At 40.5% G+C, this 9,847-nt stretch overlaps 2 protein-coding genes across 2 annotated transcripts; both read left to right on the plus strand.

Moving 5' to 3' along the window:
• Nucleotides 1–3,575: 3,575 nt before the first annotated feature.
• Nucleotides 3,576–5,707, plus strand: LOC127642995 (uncharacterized). The gene is made up of 2 exons (XM_052125508.1): nucleotides 3,576–3,796; nucleotides 4,516–5,707. Exons 1-2 carry the CDS (start codon nucleotides 3,619–3,621, stop codon nucleotides 5,298–5,300), a joined length of 963 nt encoding a protein of 320 aa, XP_051981468.1. The 5' UTR covers nucleotides 3,576–3,618; the 3' UTR covers nucleotides 5,301–5,707.
• Nucleotides 5,708–7,355: 1,648 nt separating this feature from the next.
• On the plus strand, nucleotides 7,356–9,814 carry LOC127642997 (uncharacterized). Its single transcript, XM_052125511.1, has 2 exons — nucleotides 7,356–7,573; nucleotides 8,755–9,814. The coding sequence occupies exons 1-2, from the start codon at nucleotides 7,438–7,440 to the stop codon at nucleotides 9,537–9,539; spliced, it is 921 nt and encodes a 306-aa protein (XP_051981471.1). The 5' UTR covers nucleotides 7,356–7,437; the 3' UTR covers nucleotides 9,540–9,814.
• Nucleotides 9,815–9,847: the final 33 nt, after the last annotated feature.

The raw sequence follows: 9,847 nt of genomic DNA on the forward strand, positions 1-9,847 counted from the left end.
AATAAATAAAATAAATAGAAAGCACAACCGTCAAGCCATAAACGCTGTTGAAGGTTGAGTCCTAGGATTAGGATAAAATATAGTTTCATCGTTCAATACCCCAGCGCATTACTGGTTTTGTGTCAGTTTTTATGAGTAAAAATGAAAGGATGATACACTTTACTCTTCTTCAAAAGTAAAATGAAATTTCAGTTAGTAACATTAACTATAAAACTGAAAGCTCTATGTTGGTCCTCTGATGGCTAATAAAGCCTGGGGTAGTAAATGATAAACCATTTTTTGCGCTAATCGTCGTCGGCGAATAAACCGCCTTTTTACGTTCGATGCACTCCCGCCAACAGTGAAATCTCATTGGTCTAATTTCCCGCCATGCTGTCCTGCTTGTAGCGGAGATGCGTCAGTCGCGCATTTGTGACGCGAATGACCAATTCCGGAAGCACGGTCCGATCAACGGGTCTCGGCAGCAACTCTAATAAACTCAATGGCCGAGACTGAGAACTTATACGCGTACCCGGTGCTTTATAACGTTTCGTTGCATGATTATCGCGGTTCTGAGAGGAGAGCAAAAGCGTGGAGGAAGGTCGCCGCGTCTATTGGTCTCTCCGGTCAGTGCGTCGGCGTAACGCGCGTGTGAAGCTCTTTTACTTTATAACCCGCTTGGTTTCTCTTGATGTTTATTTTGGAGTGTTACACTTATATACATTGCTACACAACGCGCCAAAACTAGAACGCTCCGTTTGAATATCACTTGAATAATTTTAATTTAGACGCAAAGATGACTGTCCGTCATTTTATTTAAATGCAATTTAACAATGCATGTTGAGTTCTTGAAGATATTTTTCCATTATTATTTTAATTAAAACCAACAACGTTCCCATTATAAATAACTAAGCCGTTCAACAGACTCTTTGTTAATTATTATTTGAGCGTTCTGGTTTGACGCGTCGTAAGCATGGTGCATTGGACTATTTATTTTTGGTCTGCTTTGGAAATGATGATGCATGAATTATTTTGCAAGTAGGATTCACCTTAAAAAGAGGAACGTTTACTGGAAGATCTTTGCATTTCTGATTAATGCTAAAGAAAATTAACCATTGCTCTACGACAGTAGTGTTAACTAGGAAAACAATAGCAGCAATACAATTAACTATGGTTAAAGTGTAATAAAAATATTGTTGCATTATCATGGTAGTGTATATACATGGTTAATTTGTGGAATGTGAACCAAACATAGTTACTACCATACCAAGCACACATACATGACCCAGACGTCTATATGATGTGTGTTTACATCTGGAAGACATTTTTATTGTGGGTTGTTTGCTCAATCCCAGATAGTACATGCATGTCTCCCAAGATGTATGTTAATTAGATGTACAATCTAATTAACATCTGCTATACATCTTAAAAAGATCAGATTTACAACCATTCTAAATCATAAACGTCTCAAGACATCTGCTGAGTGTCTTATTGACATCTAAGAGGAAACGGATGTGCAAACCACATAAAAAATATGTCTTCCAGATGCAAGCATGCATCAAATAGATGTCTGGGTGATGTATGAGTGCTAATAGGGGTACGTCTACGAGACGGGTCAATAAGGATGTTAATAAGACATTCAGCAGATGTTTTTGAGATGTTTATGGTTTAGTATGCTCCAGCTTGTAAATCTGATCTTTTAAAGATGTTTAGGAGATTTTAATTAAATTGTGATGCTTTCTGGATGAAAAGATCTCAAAATAGACATCTCGGAGATGCATGTGTACAACAGTGTTACACTAGTAAATCAGTGGATAATTTTCATTATTGTTTGAAGAATTGTAATTTTTCCCTGCAGTGGTGGAATGCAAACTAAAGAAGGAAGAAGGGGGTAATCGCTTGCATCACTGGCCACACAGAGAAACCCTCTCGTTTCTGGATCCTCATATCAGAAAGAGAAAGCGTCACAGTGAAGCAGATGCTCTGGAGGATGCGGGTGGAAGCGATCAAGAATCAGCTGAGGAGCAAGACCCCATTGACGCAAATGCATCTCCAGCACTGCTGACAGCATCAGTCGCACCCACAAACATCAATGGGAAAACTGAGGAAAAAGAGGTGCTGAAGATCTGTTTAAAACCAGTTCTCGACAGAACTCTTGATGAGGACGAGTTGTTCCTCTTGAGCTACGTTCCGGCCCTAAAAAGACTGACACCACAGAAAAGAGCCGCAGTTAAAATGAAAATCCAGCAGATAATGTTTGACGCAGAGTTCAAAGATGCATGAACAGTGGTGTAAAATAGATTTTTATTAGAGTATCTTTATCTTACTTTCAGATTAAGACTGGATAAGTGTGAGTTTGGGAAATGTCCCCATATCCATTTAATATTTCAACCCCCTAAAAATGTTCTGCATGTTTAGAATAAAATTATTTAAATTGTGCTGTATGAATGTCAATTTGAAACTGGTAAAGAAGTGTAGTGGCATGACATTTCAATGCCACAACTTGCATATGAATCTGTTCATTTTGCTTCACCTTTTCTGAAAATGTTTAAAGCTACAATGTCTAGATTTTGGTTAGTTCTTTATTGGTGCAAAATACCTTGTTTTGTAAAATGACACTAGTGAAAATGTATTTGCAACATTAAATGTCTTGGTGCAAATTGATCCTAATGTTTTTATGGTTATATTAAGCGGCACAAGCACATTTTGTAACCAACTTTGAAGTAGCTATCCCCTTTTCATGCATCATGAAAAGGGGATAGCTTAGTTTGAGTATTAATGTCCAGTCATGTTACTGCCAATAATCTTACCCAAGCCTTAATGTACCTTAGTTGGTTTTGTAAATTCATGTCCTGTGCACTGCAGATAGTGAAGATTAATGCTTTAGTTGTGTGTCTTGGAGACATGTACGCATTATGTTACAAGTAAATGATGACAGAATTGTCATTTTGGTTGAACTATTCCTTTAATACCAGGTGTAAATGGGGTTACAGAAGAAGGATATCGGTGTAAAGTTATAGCCAATTTTACAACTTTGTTGAAATGTAACAATTATTATTTCAGCAACTTTACCGCTCAAATACTACATGAGTTTTAACAGAAGAATTAAAAATTGAGCTTAACATGCATTGAACTTGGAATAATACTTCAAGGGGTGCATTTAGTCCCATTGTAAATGTTTACTACAAATGTATTATGATTATTCAAAACCAAATTATCTTATTAGATTATGTAAAATCAGGCAATGTAATATCCAATACTGTTTATTAAAATGACATAATATCTACTAATATTATCCAATACATATACATAGGCTGTAAATGGATATTTTAACTAAATTCACATTTTTACTAGTATTTGGTTTTAACCAAAACTAATTTAGGACTCATAACGCTTGCGATATGAATTGATAAAAACGGTCGTTTGTTTGTGCTGACAAGCCTCGACAACCTGATAGAGCGGAGAAACAACCAGCGTCTCGACCTTTTGACTGACGTTTGTGATTTCTATTCACGACGCGACGCTCTGGGAAGTCCCGCCCACCGTGATATATCATTGGTCTAAAATCCCGCCATGACGTTCCGCTTATAGTGAAGAGGCGTCGCGCACTTCTGACGCGCCTGAGTTACTCCGGGAGTAATGTTCCGTTCAATGCGTTTCAGCAGCAACTCGGTAAACTCAATGGCCGCGACTGAGAAATTAATTCAAACCGTATACGCTTACCCGGTGCTTTACAACGTTTCGTTCCACGATTATCGCAGTTCTGAGAGGAGAGCAAAAGCGTGGAGGGACGTCGCAGCGTCAGTTGGTCTCCCTGGTCAGTGCGTCAACATTACGCGCGTGTTTGGGCGCACGGAGTGAATCCTTTTTTAACATATATTTATGAAACAGTTTCAGTTCATTATGAATTACTTTATTATTTCGGTTTGATGTTACACACCATCTGCACTGGGAGACGACGCGACGCTCTGCTGCATTGTAATCGGGACAGTTCGTTGATCATATGGGAGCGTTTTGGTTTGATGCGTCTCTGAACAGTGTGCTTTCTGTTTTGTTTGCAATAATAGTTTTGATACTGTTCAAATATAATGTCTTGTGCACATGCAATCCATAACACAAATGAAAGATTGATGGTACATAAAGATATGCAGTTATTATATACAGTTGTATTTTAATTTAAAGGTTTTAATTATTTGCTATCTAAAGTGAAACATCTGTGTTGCAGTTTGTCTTTCCTGTCTCATTTGCAGGCCCAGACACTATTTGTGGATTTCTGTGCTAATAAAAAAAAAATATAATAATACAGGTTACATGGTGGGGGTGTAAACATGCTAAAATGTGTTATTATTGGTACCTGAAAGGATCATGAAATTAGCCAAATATTTAATAAACAAACATGCAAGGGTGGGGCGCTAATAAACTGAATAACAGATGTTGAAAGTTCTGCATGTGCAAATTCTGTAGGGGCTTTCAATGTGTTTTTATTATTATTATTATGTTATGTTACTGATTTTAAGTACTATTTTTCCCCTGTAGTGGTGGAATGCAAAAGAAGATGGAAGACCATAAGGGACAGGTACATCAGAGAGAGAAGACTTTGCAAACTAAAGAAGGAAGAAGGGGGGCGTCGCTTGCATCACTGGCCACACAGAGAAACCCTCTCGTTTCTGGACGCTCACATCAGAAAGAGAAAGCGTCACAGTGAATCAGAAGCTCTTGAGGACCTGGAGGACGTGGGTGGAAGTGGTCAGGAGTCCCCCGACGAGTCGCTCGATGAGTCCAGCGCAGGTGATTCAAAGCCAACCGAGTCTAGCCTTGATAAATCAAAGCGTGACAAGACACAGACGGCAGATTCGAAGGAATTTCTCTTGAATATTCCAGAGTCCAAGTCTCTGATGTCTCCCCAGATCAAAGCAAATATTGCAGCTCAATTAAATCCCTTGTCACAGCTGCCGTTGTCTATCGTCACTCAGCTCGCCCCCGTCAAACAGGTCCAACCAATGACCCAGCTCGCGGTCGTCACCAGTCTGCCTCCTGGACTGAAGGTGTCACAGGCTTCATGTTCAACTTCACCGCACGTCCCCATCCAGACAAATGCAACAGCAGCATCAGTCTCATCCGCAAACATCAATGGGAAAATGGAGGAAAAAGAGGTGCTGAAGAATCGTGAGAAACCAGTTCTCGACAGAGCTCTTGATGAGGACGAGTTGTTTCTCTTGAGTTATGTCCCGGCCCTCAAAAGACTGACACCACAGAAAAGAGCCGCAGTTAAAATGAAAATCCAGCAGATTATGTTTGACGCAGAGTTCAAAGATGAATAAACAATGTGTATTTTGCTTTTGTCTTGCTCTCAGATGAAGACAATAGATTAAATGTAAGGTTGAGATATTTTACTTTCCCAACTTAAAATTTGATCCCCTTGTAAAAAAAAAAAAAACCCAATTCTGCATCATTTATAAAAATGTGTTTAAAATGTGCTTTAATTTCTTTGTATATTTCAATGGAAAAAACAAACAACCGAACAATTAACTAATACCAAGTATGAATCTGGTTTGTGTTCACCTTTTGTCTAGGTTTTGGAAGGTTCTTTCTTAGTGCAAAAAGAACCTGTTTTGTAAAATTACACTAAATGTTTTGGTGCAAACTGCTACTTAATGTATTTATGTCAAGTTTGGTTCATTAATATGGGGTATTAGTTTACTGTAATTTAACAATAAAATGCAAAGTTCCCCAAAATCTTGTTGATAACCTCAATTGAACTACAGGAAAATGCCAACTCACTGACAGGTTTATTGCACTCTTCATATAAATACATAAATGCAGAAAAATAAACAATAGTTTAAAGGAACATTCAACCCACTCCAAGTAACATTTGAACCGGCATCAGCTGGCATGGGAGGCTAGCGTGCTAACACTGAGGCTAAAGGCTACAACCTCTAGCGTCAGTTGCTAGTGTGCCTCTTGAGGACAGGAGAGTGAGACATACCGCATAGCCATCACGTACCAGCCATCTCCCATTACACTCACCCCTAAACCTCCCATCTGGGTCACGGCACCACTGTAACCGGTCCTGCTCAACCTGCTCTGACAGGATTCGAACTAGCATGGGAGGTGTGGGCGCTAAGAAAGGAGGCTAAATGCCACAGCCTCTAGCATCAGTCACTAATGCACCTCGAGGCTAGCCATCACATACCAGCTGGCACATTTACATTTATGCATTTGGCAGATGCTTTTATCCAAAGCGACTTACAGAGCCCTTATTACAGGGACAATCCCCCGGAGCAACCTGGAGTTAAGTGCCTTGCTCAAGGACACAATGGTGGTGGTGGCGGCTGTGGGGCTCAAACCAGCATCCTTCTGATTACCAGATTACCAGTTATGTGCTTAGACCACTACACCACCACGGCACCCGTTGCATATGCATGCAATTCCAACGTGTCTAGGTCCCAAAAGGCACAATATAGTTAATCCATAAGGCTTCAGTGGTTTTATCCATGTCCTCAGAAGTAATCAGATGACATCTGCAGTCTCGTAGACGCAATCATGATTTCAATCTCGACTGCACTTGATGCATGTGCAGAGTACTCGCTGTACAAGTCAGAAATTCCTTTATACAAGGAGATACCAACCTCCCAAAGAAGAGACCATAAAGGCCAAAGTGTACTTTGGTTGTCCACGTTGCTGATTGACTTAAAAACAAAAAGTAGTTACAGCAAGATAACTACATTGAAGCTATTTAGGGTCAGCATCTATTTAAATACCAAGTTTTTACAATCAGAGCAGTATTTATCATGTACAAAAAGTGAATTGGTTCACTGTATGACCATTAACCTTTAAAATATGCATGCATGCACATTTCTTTGGAGGACTGGAGAAGATGATATGCTTGTGCGGATACATTGTGAACTAAATTTCTTATTTTAATTAAACTATGTAGCTACTGCTGCATTCATGTTATTGCTGGGATAGTTACTTTATTATTATTAAAAATACAATCTAGAATAAGCATAACGTCCTGCATTAGTTCTCTTATTAGTCACGTAAAGCCTCTCTGCGAAGTTCTGGAAATGTTTTATGGTTAGAAAAATAAAACCTTTAAAGCACGTTGGTTCCCAAAATGTGCCAAATGGAAACCGTTCACTTAGGGGAGCGTTTTCTTTATTGGGTAGGTCTATATCTTTAAAAAAATAACTTTTATTTTTTTACTTCCCACCATATTTATATAGATTTGTCTGTCAGTGTCAACAGCGTTCTTGAGCAAACTAGCCTCAACGCTTGAGGTAGCCGTTTATGACGTCACGCTACAGATAGTCCCGCCCACCGTGAAATCTCATTGGTCTAACATCCCGCCATGACGTTCCGCGTCTAGTCAAGAGGCGTCGCGCACTTCTGACGCGACTGGCCGATCTCGGGTGTACGTTGCGATCAACGCGTTTCAGCAGTAACTCCGCAAACTCAATGGACGCGACTGAGAAATTAATCCAGATTGTATACACTTACCCGGTACTTTACAACGTTTCGTGTCAAAATTATCGCAGTTCTGAGAAGAGGGCGAAAGCGTGGAGGGACGTCGCCGCGTCTGTTGGTCTCTCGGGTCAGTGCGTCAACATTACGCGCGCGTTTTGGCGCATGGTGTTTAGATGTGAAGCTTTTTCACTTTTAAAACAGTTCCTGTTATGATTCATTAAAAGCTTTCAGCTGGATATTTCCCGCCATTTATACTAAAACTAGAACGCTATTATTAGGCGACACATTAGCTGTAATTGATACAGATTTGTATCATAGTTGAAGCGGTTTGGTTTGACGCGTCGATAGCGGAGTACGTGGAATATTAAGGGTCCGTTCACTCAGGAGACGTTTTTGCGTTGCATCTGCGCCATTCTTAATTCTTGGTCTACGCACACATGCGTTATACTGGCGTCTTTGGGTATTGCGTCGCGTTCAATCTGTCATGTTGTATTTTTAGAAGCGTGTCAAAAGTTTGACTTCAAATTTTATAAGCACGAGAGTGCGTCATGTGTGAACAGACCCTTTTTTTGTTTGTTGTGAAAACGGACATAAATCTGACATATGTAAAAACACATTTATACTAAATATATGCTGATATATAAGACACATAAGCTACTTGCGCTTTATATGGCACATATATTTCAAAATTAGCAGAGTTCATATATGTAACATATCTTCCCAAAATTACTAGTGGAATTTGAATATGTACATGTATGCTCAATATACAGTTTAATCAATGTTTTTTGTTTATTTATGGCCATATGTCAGATTGCTGTATGGATTTGCCTCCAAAATATGAAATTCGGCCTTTCTGGTGTTTAAAACATATAGGTTTAGGGGCCCTAGAGTTGCGAGTTTGAATCCAGGGCGTGCTGAGTGACTCCAGCCAGGTCTCCTAAGCAACCAAATTGGCCCGGTTGCTAGGGAGGGTAGAGTCACATGGGGTAACCTCCTGGTGGTGGTGATTAGTGGTTCTCTCAATGGGGCATGTGGAGAGTTGTGTGTGGATCGTGAAGAGTAGCATGAGCCTCCACATGCTGTGAGTCTCCGCGGTGTCATGCACAACAAGTCACGTGATCAGATGCTCGGATTGACGGTCTCAGAAGCGGAGGCAACTGAGACTCGTCCTCCGCCACCCGGATTGAGGCGAGTAACCACACCACCACGAGGACCTACTAAGTAGTGGGAATTGGGCATTCCAAAATTGGGGAAGATGTATAGCTTTTAATCATATATCGTTCATGAAGTACTATTTTTCCCCTGTAGTGGTGGAATGCAAAAGAAGATGGAGGAGTATAAGGGACAGGTACATCAGAGAGAGAAGACTTTGCAAACTAAAGAAGGAAGAAGGGGGGCGTCGCTTGCATCACTGGCCACACAGAGAAACCCTCTCGTTTCTGGACGCTCACATCAGAAAGAGAAAGCGTCACAGTGAATCAGAAGCTCTTGAGGACCTGGAGGACGTGGGTGGAAGTGGTCAGGAGTCCCCCGACGAGTCGCTCGATGAGTCCAGCGCAGGTGATTCAAAGCCAACCGAGTCTAGCCTTGATAAATCAAAGCGTGACAAGACACAGACGGCAGATTCGAAGGAATTTCTCTTGAATATTCCAGAGTCCAAGTCTCTGATGTCTCCCCAGATCAAAGCAAATATTGCAGCTCAATTAAATCCCTTGTCACAGCTGCCGTTGTCTATCGTCACTCAGCTCGCCCCCGTCAAACAGGTCCAACCAATGACCCAGCTCGCGGTCGTCACCAGTCTGCCTCCTGGACTGAAGGTGTCACAGGCTTCATGTTCAACTTCACCGCACGTCCCCATCCAGACAAATGCAACAGCAGCATCGGTCTCATCCGCAAACATCAATGGGAAAATGGAGGAAAAAGAGGTGCTGAAGAATCGTGAGAAACCAGTTCTCGACAGAGCTCTTGATGAGGACGAGTTGTTTCTCTTGAGTTATGTCCCGGCCCTCAAAAGACTGACACCACAGAAAAGAGCTGCAGTTAAAATGACAATCCAGCAGATTATGTTTGACGCAGAGTTTAAAGATGAATAAGCATCAACAGAAGACTGTACAGTGTAATATAACAATCTGCTGGATTTTGTATTGGACTCTTTTATAATAAAAAGTGTTAAAAACACTTTATTTCAGTATATGTTTCAATGCAACATCGAAGACTACCATGTATAAATCCAGTTTGTGTAGGTTCTTAATTGGCGCTAAAGACCTTGTTTCGTAAAGCAACACTATTTTAAATGTATTTGCTGCATTAAAATGTCTGTTATGCAATGCATTGTCATAAATAAAAGCACTTTCTGCAAAGCAGTGAATGCACACACTCAAGAAATGTTGTAGCCCATTTT

This window comes from Xyrauchen texanus, chromosome 4, assembly GCF_025860055.1.
Source record: "Xyrauchen texanus isolate HMW12.3.18 chromosome 4, RBS_HiC_50CHRs, whole genome shotgun sequence".
Lineage (NCBI taxonomy): Eukaryota > Metazoa > Chordata > Actinopteri > Cypriniformes > Catostomidae > Xyrauchen > Xyrauchen texanus.